Genomic DNA, 17,175 nt, shown 5'->3' on the forward strand with positions numbered 1-17,175 from the left:
TACTAGAAGTCCCCCAGGGGGGCTTCTAGTATATGTGTAAAAAAAAAAAAAGTATTGTTATAAGTAAAAAGCCCCCTCCTCTAATAAAAGTCTGAATCACCCCCCTTTTCCCAGGTTTTAAATAAAAGTAAATAAATAAACATGTTTGCTATCTCCGCTTGCGTAATCGCCTAAACTATTAATCACATTACTGATCTCGCACGGTAAATGGCGTTAGCGCAAAAAAATCATAAAGTGCAAAATTGTGCATTTTTGGTCACGTCAAATCCAGAAAAAATTTAATAAAAAGTGATTAAAAAGTCGTATATGCGCAATCAAGGTATCGATAGAAAGTAAACATCATGGCGCAAAAAATGACACCTGACACAGCCCCATAGACCAAAGGATAAAAGCGCTATAAGCCTGGGAATAAAGCGATTTTAAGAAACGTATATTTGTTAACAATGGTTTGAATTTTTTACCGGCCATCAGATACAATAAAAGTTATACATGTTATATATCATTTTAATCGTGACGACTTGAGAAATATGCATAACAAGTCAGTTTTACCCCAGGTCGAATGGCGTAAAAACACAGTTCCCCCAAATAAAAGAAATGCGTTTTTCTTGTTCAATTTCACCAATTTCGCAATGTACTTTATGCAAAAATTCAGCCTGTCATTGCAAAGTACAATTAGTGACACAAAAAATAAGGGCTCATGTGGGTTTTTAGGTGGAAAAATGAAAGTGCTATGGCCTTTTAAACACAAGAAGGAAAAACCGAAAACGCAAAAACGAAAATTGGCCCCGTCCTAAAGGGTTAAATATTATTGCCCATGAAGTTAAATTGATTCATAATCATAATGAAAAATGTTTACATTTTTTAAGACTTTATACAGGCCATAAACTTTGTAGATCAATGTAATGAATAAAGGTAGTTTTAGATTAAGCATTTTTTAACGATCGCAAACTAGAACTACCTGAAATCAGTCACCATACTGATCCCTGATCCATCTGATCCCAGAAAATGAACGAATGATGTGGAATTACAATGAACAATTAGTGAACGATTAGTGAACAAATGTGGAATCACAACGAACGATTAACAATGATTTAAAGTTCAGCTCAAAAAATGTCATCAATGACACACAAATGATTTTCCAATTATTGTTTAAGTTCAAACCCTATAACGATTTTTCGCACAATAATCGTCCCAAGTAATAGGGCCCTTAGTTGGTTACATTTTCTTTAATTTTGTGATATGTTAGCTGGTGTGATGTGAAAAAGTCTCTTTTTCATAAGATTAGAATGGTGTGTGGTATGACATGAATGTGATTCAGAAGTTCTTCAACTTAGATGTTTAGATCAGTGTGTGCCCCTGGCGAATGCCACAGGGTCAGATTCGCCCTTTTCCGTTTCCAGTCTTGATGAATGTCCCCCAAAGTGTTTGTTTTACTATTCGCCTAAGCACATCTTGTAGCAATGAAATCATTCAGGCAGACAGAATGATTTACTGACTGTGTAGTAGGGAGCTACTGTAATGTAATATAAACATGTTTTTAATAGTTTTCTCCCAAACTTCAAAAACTTATAGATACTGTAGATCATGGGTCTCAAACTCAATTTACCCGGGGGCCGCTGGAGGTAGAGTCTGGGTGAGGCTGGGCCGCATCAGGTTTTCATAAGAAGAAGGGGACTGGGGGGTGACACAGGGGACTGGGGGGAGCTGGGGGGTGACACAGGGGACTGGGGGGAGCAGGGGGGTGACACAGGGGACTGGGGGGAGCAGGGGGGTGACACAGGGGACTGGGGGGAGGAGAGGGTGACACAGGGGACTGGGGGGAGCAGGGGGTGACACGGGACTGGGGGGAGCAGGGGGTGACACGGGACTGGGGGGAGGAGAGGGTGACACAGGGGACAAGGGGGAGCAGGGGGGTGACACAGGGGACTGGGGGGAGGAGAGGGTGACACAGGGGACTGGGGGGAGCAGGGGTGACACGGGACTGGGGGGAGCAGGGGGTGACACAGGGGACTGGGGGTGACACAGGGGACTGAGGGAAGCAGGGGGTGACAGAGGGAAGCTGGGGGTGACACAGGGGACTGGGGGGAGGAGAGGGTGACACAGGGGACTGGGGGGAACAGGGGGGGGTGACACAGGGGACTGGGGAAGGAGAGGGTGACACAGGGGACTGGGGGGAGCAGGGGGTGACAGACGGGAGCTGGGGGGTGACACAGGGGACTGGGGGGAGCAGGGGGTGACAGAGGGGAACTGGGGGTGACACAGGGGACTGGGGGGAGCAGGGGGGTGACACAGGGGACTGAGGGTCTCTGAGAGGGGACTGGGGGGAGCAGGGGGTGACACAGGGGACTGGGAGTCTCTGAGAGGGGACTGGGGGGTGACACAGGGGACTGGGGGGAGCTGGGGTCACTGAGAGGGGACTGGGGGGAGCTGGGCACACACCCCTCCTCCTCCTCTCACCCCCGGCACCGGCGCTCTCCTCTCAGCCGCACATGCAGCTCCTCGATCTCTGGAGTAGGAGGCCGCGGGGACTGCAGGGTGAGGTGATCGCATCACTGCAAGTCCTGAGGCTGTAAAGCAGGATCGGGGGTCTGCACTGCATCCCCCGATCCTGCTGAACAACCCCAGGACTTGCAGCGATGCAATGACCTTGCAGTCCCCACGGCCTCCTCCTCCAGAGACCGGGGAGCTGCATGCGGAGGCTCTGCTAGGCGGCTGTAGGCCCCTGCACCGCTCATCTGCCCCGCACCACCGCCGCACACCTCCCCTCCCACCGCCGCCGCCCACCTCTCCGTCGTCTTCGGGAGGCCGGCCGAACAGCTGCAGCCGTCCCTGATGCCGGCCCCCCTCTGCCGCGTCATCAGCTGCTCAGCCGCGATTCGCTGAGCATAAAGTTAAGCTGATGACGCGGCAGAGGGGGGCCGGCATCAGGGACGGCTGCAGCTGTTCGGCCGGCCTCCCGAAGACAAGCACAGTGTCAGGGCCGCACTTACAGGAAAGCTACCATTGAGGTGGGGGCCGCAAACTAGTGTCCCGAGGGCCGCAGTTGGCCCGCGGGCCGCGAGTTTGAGACCCCTGCTGTAGATAAAAGGCTTCCGATAAAATTGGCCTTAGTATGAAAAAGAAAATAGATCCCAATTTGGGACAGGTACTTCTCTGAGGGATGACAAGTAGAGATGAGCGCTCCAGTCTGATCGTCCGGCATTTGATTACCGGTGGCTGAAGAAGTTTGATGCAGTCCAATGAAGGCTGTATCCAGGTTTTCCCAGACCCCCTAGGGCCACATCCAACTTCTTCAGCCACCAGTATTCAAATACTAAATGATCAGACTTGAGTATGCTTGAGTTCTACTCATCTCTAATAATAAGTCATTCTGCGTTGCAAAATATGTTTGCACTATATAACAGGGACATGAAATAAATATGTATAAGGTTGTAATCTATCGATTGACTCATATCTTATTTGCAAATGATTCCTGTATTTAAAAAAAAGGAGGCCGGACATCCCTGGGAGGTCAGATGGGCTCAGAATCTTCGTTTTCAGTTCAGGACATTATGGAGAATTACATCTACTACGTACAGAGCGTGCATGACAGTGTGGAGCCAACTGTGGACTATTTTAGTTTCTTTATGACCGATGGATCGAGCCAGTCTGAAATTCACAACATCACCATCAGTATTGAGGTTGGTATTTTTATTCAGTTGCTGCTCCATTCTAATGATCTGCATGTGTAAACGTTGATGGAATTAGCCAGCCATCATTCGTGGAACTATTACTCAAATTATAATGACAGGAATTAAAAGATTTGGGTCTGCTGTACTTTCAGTATGCCAGGGTCATTTGTTACCATATCAATAAACCAGATGTGTCTGCCAGCAGCTTATTTCCATTACTGCATTGAAATAAACGTGCATGCTTGACCAAGTGTGCATGTTTATGGTGGAGTTGGCCAGACAAGTTATTGGGGGTGATTAAGACTGGTATACTCCTTTCTTAAATCAAGTCCTGCTTCCAAGCTAGCAGGGCCTGTTTCTGTGTGTCTTATTAATACAGCTGTGGGTACCGCACGTAACCTGTGGCTCTATTCATTTCTATGGAGACGCCTGGAAAGAGCTAAGTAAGCACTTTCCGGCTTACTGTGCTCTTTCCGGCGGCTCATTAAGAATGAATAGAGCCGCTGGAAAGAGCCGAGTAAGCACTTTCTGGCTTACCTGGCTCTTTCCAGTGGCGCCATAGTAATGAATAGAGCCAAGGGTCACGTGCCGTACCTGCGGCTGTATTCATAACAAAGTAGCCAGGGGCCTCATACGGAGATCCTGTCCCCTGTCCTGTGGATAGAGGACAAGTTAATTTTGCCTGGACAACCTCTAAAAACTCTTCACATCAGCAATATATAGATATACGTTCCTGCTGCACATACCAAGTGCAGGAGGAACGTATATGCACGTTCCTGACACTGAAGGGGTTTGATGTGTGCGGGACCGCTGCAGTGAGAGCGGTCCCGCACACATCAGTGTCCGGGGATCTGAGGGTAATGAGAGGCAGCTGCGATACCACAGCTGCATCTCATTAACCCCTTAAACACCGCAATCTATAGCGATTGCAGCGTATAAGGTACTCAGTGACAGAACAAGCATCTGTCACTGAGTGATCGGGACCCCTGATCACATGTACCGATGGGTGGGGGTAAGCCTCCTACCTCCGTCATGTTGCTTCAGCATTCTATGCATAGAGTCTGCTCTCAGGATTGTAAATTTTTTTTTAAATTATATATCAGAAAAAAAATTATAAAAAGTGATCAAAGTTTTTCGGTTACACCAATATGATATTAATAAAAACTAGAGATAATGGCGCAAAAAATGACACCCCAGCCCTGTAGGTGGAAAAATAAAAGGCGGGGACGAACATTGCATTAATTTGACCCAGACTTTTGTGCATCAAAGGGCTCTGTCTTGAAGGGTTAAGGATCTAAATCTGTTTAGTCGGGAGGAAAGATGGGAAAAGGTGAACATTATGGAAAATTTTAAAGAACTAAAGGGGGAACTAACTAAGAGGGAAGAGTTTTTTCATATTCAAGTATTTATTAAAGAGTTTTCATAATACAAAAGTACAAACAGTAGAGTAGAAAAGCACGGTCAAAACACAAAATCCAAAGATAAGAATAACAGGCATATCGGATGCTTGGTGAGTATGCAACTAGAAAAGTGAAAACAAATTAAGGTGCAGACAACTGCAACGGCATATGATAATAACAGGTGCAATAAGCCGTCAGTCAACCAGTAGACAAGCTCTGTGCTGACAAGCAATCAATCGTAAACCAGCATTCGGCTAAATAAAGAGAAAGAAGAACTCAATAAACCAAACTCAGGCGGACAAGAGAGGGAGACATGGGGGAAAGCAGGGAGGGGGGAAAAGGGGAAAACAAATGAAGATGCTAAGAGAATAGTTACTTACATGCAATCCATACCCGGGTGGTGAATGATGAGCGGGAGTAGGGAGCCCGGACGCCTCGGAACCACGCCACTCATGGGTGGATCTCACCAGGAGGGGGGGGGGAGGGGGGAAGGAGAGGAGAAGGCCACTGATTATGGCTGTGTCAGGCTGACTGTCCTATAGCGGGACGAGGCTATGAAATCCATCCAGGCATACCAGGTGGAGGTGTAAGTTGAGATCGCCTTCGGTGTGAGCGAGAGGAGGTCCTCCATATGTTGAGTATGGGTGATCTCCTTAAACCATTTTTCCAGAGACCGAACGTCTGTTGAACGCCAGTGTCTGGAGATTACGGTTTTAGCTGCTTGTAGCAAGTGGCGGGCGAGGGAGCGTTTGTATTTCTGCTGGGCCATGGGAAACATAAACAGCAAAACAGACTCCGGGGTATTGGGGATGACAACACCCGTAATCTCAGAAATGAGGGATAAAACCTCCCTCCAAAATGTTTGAAGGTTGGGGCACCCCCACCATATATGTACCATGGTCCCCGATGCGCCTCTGCATCTCCAACACACATCTGGAACCGAGGGAAACCAGCTATGCAAGAGCACAGGGACCCTATACCATCTTGACAAAATTTTATAACATGTCTCCTGCGCCTTTGTCGCAATAGACGTCTTGTGTGTGAGGAAGAAGCAGCGGGACCATTGTTCCATGGTAAATTGCTTTCCGATCTCTCTTTCCCATTTCCCACAGAAAGGGGGGAGGTCCTCAGATCTGGCAGAGAGTAGGATCCCATATATAGTTGAGATAGCGTGTGTCGGAGGGGAGGAGGCCCGACATAGGCGTTCAAAGTCCGTAAGGGGACGGGAGAGATGTTTACCCCTAGCGACAGTAGAATGGAAGTGGGTGAGTTGCATATAAGCGAACGGTGCTCTCGCGACTGGGGTATCAGCGGGGAGGATGGCAGATAGGGGTTTGAGAGCGCCCTTGTCTAATACCTGGGCGAATCTCAAAGGATTACGCTTGGAGAATCCCAGAAAGAGAGCAGGGGAGGCTCCAGGGTGGAACTCCGGGTGGTCAGTTATCGGCAGTAGAGGGCCTAGGGGGTCAATTAGGGGAGAGGTGGACCTACTCGTCTGGAGGGACGCGAGCGTGTGACGGGTGGCGTAGGACATAGCGCAGGTATCAGATAATATGGGGGACCACATCCATGGGAGCGTGGCTAAAGATTTGGAGGCAAGCGCTTGGGCCAGGCGGACCCACAATTTTGAGCTTTCATTGTGGATCATGTCTAAGATTCTAGCATGGACACACGCCAAATTATATAAACGGCAGTCCGGGAGGCCTGCACCCCCTCCAAGTTTGGGTCTTGTAAGAGTCAGCCTGCTAAGACGAGGGTACCGGGAGGCCCAGACAAAAGACCCAAAACATCTTTGAATTTGGTGGAAAAATGAAGAAGGGATGGAGATCGGGATGGTTTGCAGTAGGTACAAGAGCCGGGGCAGCAGATTCATCTTAATTATGCTGACTCTGCCAAACCAGGAAAATTCAGGGCGATCCCAGTGTTCTAGGTCTTTACGAAACTGAGAGAGGAGAGGGCTAAAGTTGGCTGAAAAAAGGGAAGAGAGGTCGGGGAGGAGTTTAATACCAAGGTACGTAATACCCGCAAGAGGCCAAAGAAAAGGAAAGGACGTTTGCAGAGATAAAACTAGTTGAGGGGCTAAAGAAACATTGAGGGCTTCTGATTTGGCTAGGTTTAATTTGAAATTGGACCACGCGCCGAAGTCCGACCATCGGGTCATCAAAGAGGGTAGGGTGATTAGGGGGTCGGTGACGTAGACCAGGAGGTCATCAGCGAAAGCCGAACATTTGTAATCTGTACTACCCACAGTGATGCCGTGGATGTTCGGGTCCGCTCTGATGGAGGCCAATAGGTATTCCATCACCAGGGCGCAGAGGAGGGGGGACAGGGGGCAGCCCTGGCGAGTGCCATTGTGTATGGTAAATGGGTCTGAGAGCAGTCCATTAATTTTTAATTGGGCCGTCGGGGCATGGTAGAGGGCCATTATTTTAGAGAAAAACACTGCGCCCAAGCCAACATCACGGAGGGTTTGTGCCAGGGAGGACCAGGAGATTCTATCAAAGGCCTTTTCGGCATCTAAGGATAAGATCATTAAAGGGATCTTTTGTGAATGAGCGTAATGCATGATGTCTATGGTCTTGATGGTATTATCCCTGGCTTCCCTCCCCGGCACAAACCCAACCTGGTCCGAGTGAATTAAGGTTGGTAATAGGGTGTTGAGGCGATTGGCCAGGATTTTAGAATAGATTTTTAGGTCGACGTTCAGGAGGGAAATGGGACGGTAACTGTTGCATAGTTGAGGGTCCTTGCCAGGCTTGGGGATGACTACAATGTGGGCCAATGTGGAGTGCATGGGAAAGGGAGTGTCTGGAGATATAGAGTTAAATGCAGGTAGAAGAAGCGGGGCTAGGTGGGACTGGAGATCTTTGTAAAATTTGGCCGTAAAGCCGTCTGGGCCCGGGCTCTTGGCACCCGGTAGATCTTGGATTACCGCGGCTAGTTCAATGTCGGAGAATGGCTCCTCTAGCGAAGCAATGGTTTCCGCCGCGAGGGTAGGAAACGGCGAGGGAGGGGGATTAGAAGAAGATGGCGGCGGGAGGTGATATAATTGCGAATAGTACGAGCGAAATTGGTCTACTATGTCACGAGTGGTGTGAGCAATGGAGTTAGTTCCGGTTTTAATGGAGGGTATATGGGTATGGGCCATACGCGCTCTCAGTGACCTGGCTAACATCCGGCCACTCTTGTTGCCATATTCGTAGAAACGACTTCTGCATACCTGGAGTGCTCTCCCCCATGAGGCTTCAAGCAAGCGCTTGACTTCAAGCCTAGCTGCTTGCAGGTCCCTGAGAATTGGCACAAAGAGTGCCCGTTTGTGAGCCAGTTCAAGCCGAGAAACTGTCTGGAGTGCTCGGGAGAGTTTGAGCGCTCTGTCCTTTTTCAGCTGTGCCCCCTTTTTTATGAGTACTCCTCGGAGGACGCATTTAAGCGCTTCCCACTTAACGTAAGGGGCAGTGTTGTCCACAGGCTAGATCAGTGAGAAGTGATTCGTTTAGCCTCCAAGACCAGGCCGATCTGGTTAGGTTGGGCAGCTGCAGGGAGCATAGAACCGGAGCGTGGTCCGACCAGAGGATGTTACCTATTGTAGAGGAGGTCAACCAGGACAGGGCGCTGTGTTGGATCAATACATAGTCCAGGCGACTGTATGTGTCATGCGGGGTCGAGTAAAAACTGTAGTCGCAATCCGTGGGGTGCAATGTCCGCCACGCATCGCATAGTTGGAGTTGCAGGAACGCTTTTTTGACCCTCTTGATAGGAGTAGGAGTAGGAGAGTCCGGACCGGCCTGTAGAATTATCCAAGGTGGGGTCCAGAGTCATGTTCAGACCCCCGCATAACACAACAGTCCCCCGGATCAGGGGTAGTGCCAGATCGACCAGCTCCACTAAAAAGCTTGTCTCGCCTTGGTTAGGGGCGTATGCATTGATGATAGTAAACTCATGTCCTGCTATGGAAAGGGAAACTATTATATATCGCGCGTCCGGATCAACGGTGACCTGTATGACCGAGCAAGCAAGCGAGCGATGTATAGCGATGGCCACGCCTTTGGACCGCGACTCGGGGTTATTAGCAAAGTGCCATTGTGTGTAGTGCTTGTGTTTAATGTTCGGGGCATGGCCAGATTTAAAATGGGTTTCTTGGAAGCACGCTATATGTACTTCCTGTTTGTGCAGATGATGCAGTATTTGGGCGCGTTTTTCTGGGGTATTTAATCCTTTAGCATTAAAGGAGGCTATGTGTAGTTCAGCCATCACTTACAAATCGGAGGGATGTTCCGAGGCGTCCGGGACGGTCAATACGTGCTCCCACCACGGTCGTATGGATTGCCTTTGGAGAAATAAAAGAGATAAGCCGGTCAGAGAGAGCTACAAAATGACACACAAGGAGAGGGTAGGGGGAGAGGGAGAAGAGGAATAACAGAGGTAAAATGAGACATGGTATAAGCAGTAGGAAAGCAACTGCTGCGTCAACTAAAGAAAACTAAACAACAGAGACAACACGTCTGGGTCAGGCCCAGGGCTGTCTCTCTCCTATTCGGGGGAAAAGAGGTAGGTAGGTAGGCGAGTACAAAGAATAGATTGAGGACCGGTCCTAGGTCCTTTGGAGAAAAGCTAGTGCGAGCACAGATGACAGGCGAAAATAACCAATATAGACTAAGTAAAGCAGCTAATCATGGGAGAGCTACATAAAGATACTTTAGGGGGGAAACAGCGAGGAAGGTATACATAAGCATATGAAGAGAGACAGGGGGTTGCCCTATGACTAAAAATCAGGTAAACCAGTTAGGTGAACAAAACAGACAACTGCGAAGTGGGGGCTCAGGCATGAGAGGCGGAGAAGTGGGCTCCTTCTTCCACCACACGGTCGGGTGATCTGGCGGGTCTGCGTCTAGAGATTCTCGGGGGAAGGCCTCCTGGGGGGTCTTTACGTGGGCCTGACAGTTGTCGTAGCGGTGGTCGCTTCAGGGGGGTCGAGGAAAGTGTTGGCCATTCCGGCAAAGTCACATCAGGCAGGTCCAGTTCCTGTAGAAAGTCAGGCAGGTCATCTGGGGAGCGTAGAGTGATTGATCTGTTTCCCCTGCGGACTGATAAGGCAAATGGGAATCCCCATCGGTAGGGGATTTTCCTGTCCTGGAGTGCTGACAGGAGTGGTTTCAGGGCAGCTCTCTGTGCCAACGTGTGGCGGGATAGATCAGAAAACAAGAAAATTTGGCTGTCTTTGTAAAATAGCTTACGTCTTCTCCTGGCATTTTGCAATATCTCTTCTTTGGTGGAGAAAAAATGTACCCGGCATATGACGTCTCGCGGGCGTTGGTCATCGGGGTTAACGGGTCTCAACGCTCTGTGCGCCCGATCAAGTTCAATGTGATTGTCCGGGGGGCGGTCCAAGAGATCGTTGAAAATCAACGTCAGAACACCAAACAAGTCCCCCGGTGGGATCGTCTCCGGGAGTCCTCTTATGCGGAGATTATTCCTCCGATTCCTATTCTCGATATCGTCGAGATGCTGCTGCAGGGTAAAGAGCTGATCCGAGTGTTGTCGGACTTGGGCTTGCAACACCTGGACATTGGAGGAGGTAGAGTCGGTAGAGGCCTCCAGAGAGGTCACCTTAGTAGAAAGAAAAGATAAGTCCTTCCCGAATTGAGCGAATTCCTGTCTGCACTCCGCGACAATCTGCTTGGTCAGGGTGGTAAAGTCCTCTTTCGTGGGCAGGGACGAGACTAAGGAGCGCAGGTCTGCCATGGTCACATATTTGTCGGTATGGGCCGCCTGTTGCGGTGTCGCCAGTAGCTGAGCAGCTTGCAGCATGGGGAGGGACTGAGTGCCAGAGAGCGTCAGAGGAGAGGTGCAAGTGCGCAGGATCGCTGGCGTACCATCCAGACTATTAGGAAGCATGTCATGAAGCGGGGAGCTGTTGGCAACGTCCTGGATGTATTGAGGGCGCAGTTGTAAGGCAGAGGGTAGAATAGTCCCATTAAGCACTGCAGCCATGTGTGGCGGGGAGGTGTTCCACGAAGAACCTGTGGACCAGGAGGGCGAAATGGCACCGCTCATCTGCTGTACGGGCTGGCATGTGGCAGCAAGCGGAGGGGCAGACCAGTCAGCACAAGGTGGGGAATGGTAGGGGCTGGGGGACGCCACATGGTGGGCAGGAGAAGAGGTCACAGTCTGTGGTGCCATCAGTGTCCCTGAAGCGGTGCCCCCATCCCCTGCAGGGAGATCCATTAGGGAGAAGGTGGATTGGGGGGCCGCTGCTGCGACAAGGGAGCTCCTCAGGTTGTGCTGGGAGTCCTCAGTGACCAGGGTGGCTGGTAAAATGGCGGCCTCCAGAGGTGGGGGAGGGGGTCCAGGATGGAGGGTCAGAGCGTGCAGCGATGTGGTGGCTGCAGGCTGCGCCAGGCTGTCTGGTGGGAGAGGGGGGTTTGTGGGGCCCGCTGGTGTCGGTAGGGGCATGGGGGATCCCACCTGAAGCGAGCTCTGCTGAGCGGTGTCACTCGCGCCCCCGGCTTGGCGGCCATCTTGGGAGCCATGAGGAGAGTCTGTGTCGGCGGCGCCATCTTGCCGGGCGGCAGGCTGTGAGGACGGAGCTTGCGGGGGGGGGGAGAGCGGGTCCCCCACACATCCCCGAAGAGTGTCGCCGGCATCGGGGAGTCAGGCTGCAGTCCCGGAGGTGAGTGGAGCTCTGGAAGAAGGGCAGCCAGGGATGCAGCGGCTGCGGTGGGGACTGTGGCGGCAGGTGCCGGCGTCTGCAGAGAGGCGTTCGGGGGTCTGGAGCGGGTGAAGTACGCCTCAATGTCCGCCTGAGGTGAGGAGGGATGAGTGGGGGGTTTCCCCTTTGTCTTCCTCGCCGTTTTCCCCATAAATGAAGCCTGCAATCGGTGCTGTGGGCTAACGCCGGACCGGAGCTCAGAGAACCAGTGTCCTCACACCACCATAGCTAGCCACGCCCCCCAGAGGGAAGAGTTTTTAATACAAAACTGAACTCAATAACTAGAGGAAGATAAGAAGCAACATGGTGAATGGAACAAAGTTCTTGCAGATGTGGTAGGTACATCTAAAATAGGGCGGACTAGTTGGACCATGTGGTCTTTTTCTACCGACAATCTATGTTTCTATATATAAAAAAGCAACATGAGCGCAGGAGCAGACTATGGAGTGAGAGGATCTTTTTTTTATTAAAGCCATAAAGTCTGCTTAGTCTTTGGCTTTTGTCGCAAGAAAATATACATGTATGGATATAATAAAAAGCTTTATTTTCACCTTTTCGTACTACAGGGAAAGAACGACGAGCCTCCTCAGATATTTTTATTGCCTGTAAGTGTTCATGACAATGCAGGAGCTGTTATAAGGAATACCAGCTTAAGTGTCCAGGACATTGATACACCAGATAATGAGCTCAGTTTCATTGTGACAAAAACACCAGGCCACGGTAAGTGGATGATAAATGGCATTTAATGTGTTTATAAATTAATGGAAAGTAGCTATGTTGACTAAACGTTAAATATATTGCTGCTCCTTGGGAGAACATTCTCGGTCTGTGATTGGCTGAGCGGGCTGTTTCCATCAGACAAGGCTCTCTCTTAGAATCGGGCGGGATAGAGACGGGATTGTTCAGCCATAGACTTAAAATTGATGTAGGAGGAGACTGGGGGAGCGCAGAGAGGTAAGGACCCTATTACACCAACAGATGTCCAGGGCCAGCCTTAGGGGTGTGCTGCCTGTGCATCACTCCTAGACAGCAAGGGGGGCGCTCCGGCAGACAGACAGTGTGCACCCTCCCTATGTGGTTCGTTCGGTGTGCTCCAGCAGAAAGACTAACTTAGAAATTTATACTTCTAAGTTAGGTGTGCTGTTTATCTGCCGGAGCGCTCCTCGCCACCCTCCCTTACCCCCTCCTATGCAGCACCATCACCCAGCACTCGGACCAGGTGCCCCCCCCCCTCCCCATAGCCTAGAGATGTGGCCGGCCGCCTGTACCAACTGAGGCTGCTGGCCATGGAGAGGGAGTGGCCACTGAAGGTCTGGGAGCAAGAGAATGAGGAGCAGGAGCTTGGGGAGGAGTTGATGCTCCTGCTTACCATGGCGTACCTTCCCTGAACTCGGCCTTCTCCTTTCATCAGCGGTGCACTCTGAGGGAGCACTTGAAGCGGAGAAGCCGCCTGGAGACAAACTGGGGCCGGGCCCAGCCACATGTGTCCTCCATAGCTGTCTGCACTGCCTGTCTCCAGTAACCTTCACTAGGGGGCGACTGTTAGGAGCACCAATTCTGGGCATCTTCAGGGGCCTCAATAGGACCCTGGCACTATAGATAATGTGGTGTTGTGTGGATACAGCTGTCACTTTTCAAATTGAAACCTGTTCATTGCTTTACACTATCCTCAAGTAACTGCATGTGTTGTGGACATTAGCTTTGGTCTCCTAACACTACTTGCTGAATCAGTGTCTGTACAGAGCACCCCCCCCCATCGGTCAGTGATGTCATACATTTTGTGTTGCCTGTGGTGGCAGGGGGCTCTGTACAGTTTTCTGCTAAGGGGCACCATGAATTCTAGCTACGCCGAGGTTGAGGGTTCAGGTAGTCGTTTGTATGCCTGGGGGAGTGGGGTAGTTGTTTGGGGGCCTGGAGTGTTGGGTAGTTGGGTGGGCTGGGAGGTCGGGTAGTTGTCGGGGTGGGCTGGGTAGTTGTTTCTATGGTCGGGGGGGGGGTGGTAGGTGTTGGAAGTCATCTGGAGGGGTGGGAGGCTGTAGGATTTGTAGAATCTGTATGTTGTTTTTCGGCGTCTGTATTTTGCTTTTACGGTTGGGGCGCCGAAAAATAGTTTTGCACAGGGCACCATTTACCCTAAGGCCGGCCCTGCAGATGTCTGACAGATTATCTGACCCATTTGAAATGTAATTGTTAGCCCAATGGGGACAGGGACTGATGAGTGATGATAATCTCTGTATAGTGCTGTGCAATATGTCAACACTGTGTAAATGAGTAAAAAAAACATGTCAGAAGCACTCACGACTGGCACACTACACTGTCCTGAGATCATCTAATCAGGTAAACAGTGCTTGGCTAGATTTAGCCTATGTTGTGAATTACAGTATGATTCTATACCAAAATTGGTTTAGGCCTAATCTATAAAGATGAGCGCAACGCAAGCATGCTCGAGCCTGATCGTTTGGCATTTGAATAACAGTGGCTGAAGAAGTTGAATGCAGCCCTGGGGAGTCCATGAAGACATGGATTCATCCATAGGTATCCATGTTATCCCTGACTCCCTTGGGCTATATCTAACCCCTGCAGCCACCGGTATTCAAATGCTAAACAATTGGACTTGAGCATGCTCCTGTCACGCTCATCTCTACTAATCTATACTTTTTCAACATTTCACTGAATGGGTAATAGTTGTCCAAAAGGATTGCTTTAAAAAACATCATTCTTCTTTTTTTGTTCTTTTAGGACATTTACGCAGAAGGCAGTTCTACTCTGAGCCATTGGATAATGGAAGGATCCTGTCCCAAGGCTCCTCTTTTTCTTATCAGGATATATTGGATGAGTTGATTGTATACATTCCTGAGACCGGGGCTACAAATTCAGATGAATTTAGGTTCTCCCTGTCAGATGGTCGATACACCGATGCTGGAACATTAAAGTTTGCCATTGAGCCAAAGAGAAAGGAGCCACCAAGGCTGACCATAAACAGAGGTCTACAAATCTCAGCAGGTATGTGTAATATGTACCAAAAAATAATACAAAAAAACTAAAAGTATTCCCACAAAATCCCCCACCCAACTCCGTCAAGAAGAGAAATAAAAAAGTGACGGGTCTTTTTTTTTTTTTTTTTTTTTTTTTTTTATAAAAAGTGTGTCAAACTTGCCTAACTTTAACTATATGAATTTGCTTTCTTCGTAATCACACTGAACAAGAGAATAAAAGCATAATGTTATTTTTACCGTATAATCAATTGCGTATATTGAAAAAAAAAAGAGAGAAAAAAAGTTTGTTTTTATTATTCCACCAGAAAATGAGTTATATAAATCCCAAAATGGTGCTATTAACTTGTCCCACAAAAAACAAGCCCTCAAATCATTTCATTGGGCTGACAACAGATGCCTTTTAATAAGAAACCACATTTCTGAAACTAAAATTGTGGTGATATTTTTTCAATGATATGCAATTTCTGGCTACTTCTTGTGTGGACCTATGCATAGCTGTTTTCTGGTGACGATATTTTATTTGAATTTCTATCTAGGCTCAACAACTACAATTACTGACCAGCATTTAAAGGGAACTGACATAGATTCAGATAATGCCAACCTTAGATACATAATCAAAAGAGATCCGGCTGTGGGACACTTACAGATGTCAAAGAATAATAACCTGGTGCAGATTTCTGTTAAAGGACCAGTTACCAGCTTTACTCAGATGGATATTAATAAAGGTAAATAATAATGTTCTTTTGGGTATGTTGGCACATCCTGGTTTTTAATCTTTTTTTTTTTTAAACCATATATTTGGTCCAGTGCAAAGCATGCTTAATTACTGTTGTCTTATCTATGCAAAAAAAACGAATAATTGTTTGGGCTGTTCTTCTCTGTATGCAGGATACATTATGTATAAACATAGTAAAGGAGAATCAGGAGGAAGTTTTTCTTTCAAATTTGATGTTGTGGATCCAGAAGAGAATAAATTGATTGACCAATCTTTCTATATTAGTGTATTAGGTAAGTATACACTATGGGTTTTATTACAGATTCCAGTCTGTCATTTTTGCCATATAGGAAAAAAAACAATTTTTATCAAAATAAAAAGAAGTCCATTAAAACTGTGTTGTTACATTTGCCTTGCTTTTAGAAGACAGACTGCCGCCATCAATTACTGCCAACAAAGGTCTTACCTTGGATGAGAATACTTGGAAAAAAATCACTACACAGCAACTGTCAGCCACAGATCGAGACAGTGAGCCCGGAGAACTGCTGTTCCGCATCACTAGACAACCTAGCCTTGGGCATCTGGAGCATATAAGCTCCCCAGGTACTGAATCGCTTGTAACCTCACCAGATTGTCTGGGACATTGGACGGAATGTTTGTTTAAGGGCTTTTGATTTCTGATTATGTAAATCAGAATATTTAATGTTTCAATGTTCAATGTTTTAAAGGGGGCATTTATACTGTCTAAGCTGCTCATAAAAGGGTACTTTTAAAAACGCTTTCTTTATAATCAACTGATGTGAGAAAGTTATATAGATTTGTAATTTACGTCTATTTAAAATTCTTACGTCTTCCAGTACTTACTAGCTGCTTTATGTCCTGCAAGAAGTGGTGTATTCTTTCCAGTCTGACACAGTGCTCACTGCTGCCACCTCTGTCCATTTCAGAAACTGTCCAGAGCAGGAGAGGTTTTTTATGGGGATTTGCTACTGCTCTGGACAGTTCCTGACATGGACAGGGGTGGCAGTAGAGAGCACTGTGTCAGACTGGAAAGAATACACCCCTTTCTGCAGGACATACAGCAGCTGATAAGTACTGGAAGACTGGAGATTTTTAAATAGGAGTAAATTACAAATCTGTATAACTTTTTGAAACCAGTTCATTTAAAGGGGTTATCCAGCGCTACAAAAACATGTTCCAGTTCAGATGTGGTTTGCAATTAAGCTCTATTTATTTCAATAGAACTGAATTTCAAACCCCACCCAATCTGTAAACTAGAGTGGGGCAACAGTGGCCATGTTTTTGTAGTGCTGGATAACCCCTTTAAGATAATTTTATTTTTCCAGACTATCACTTTAATAGCAGTCATCAATATGCTTTGTTGCAGCCACATGGACCATGGGAAACAATATACCGGAGATGTTTATTAGGTTCTATGGAAAGGATTTCTAGACTTTTATCTCCTATGGTCCACGTGGTTTCTACAGAAAAAGTGTCAGCCCATTTATCTACCTGAGTTCCCAGAGTAAAAAGTGCAATATTTAAGAGCCATAAGAGAAACAGATTGCTGAACTCAGGGAGACCAGCCAAACGACAACACTGCCGGCTGCTAATGAAAGCGCTCAATGCAGTGAAGTCCTAGGTGCATTGCCCCCTGGGAAACATGAATATGCAAAAGAGGAGC

The 17,175-nt window shown here is 48.1% G+C and overlaps 1 protein-coding gene across 2 annotated transcripts in view; it reads left to right on the plus strand.

Annotated features, from left to right (window-relative positions):
- The window catches only part of FRAS1 (Fraser extracellular matrix complex subunit 1), a 352,271-nt gene that overhangs the window by 280,426 nt on the left and 54,670 nt on the right, over positions 1 to 17,175 (plus strand). For both annotated transcript variants that reach the window (XM_069978024.1, XM_069978025.1), the window contains 6 exons: positions 3,490 to 3,680; positions 12,347 to 12,500; positions 14,520 to 14,783; positions 15,313 to 15,501; positions 15,665 to 15,784; positions 15,915 to 16,094. In XM_069978024.1, coding sequence (XP_069834125.1) covers positions 3,490 to 3,680; positions 12,347 to 12,500; positions 14,520 to 14,783; positions 15,313 to 15,501; positions 15,665 to 15,784; positions 15,915 to 16,094 — 1,098 coding nt within the window. The remainder of the gene's footprint in view (positions 1 to 3,489; positions 3,681 to 12,346; positions 12,501 to 14,519; positions 14,784 to 15,312; positions 15,502 to 15,664; positions 15,785 to 15,914; positions 16,095 to 17,175) is intronic.

This window comes from Dendropsophus ebraccatus, chromosome 7, assembly GCF_027789765.1.
Source record: "Dendropsophus ebraccatus isolate aDenEbr1 chromosome 7, aDenEbr1.pat, whole genome shotgun sequence".
Lineage (NCBI taxonomy): Eukaryota > Metazoa > Chordata > Amphibia > Anura > Hylidae > Dendropsophus > Dendropsophus ebraccatus.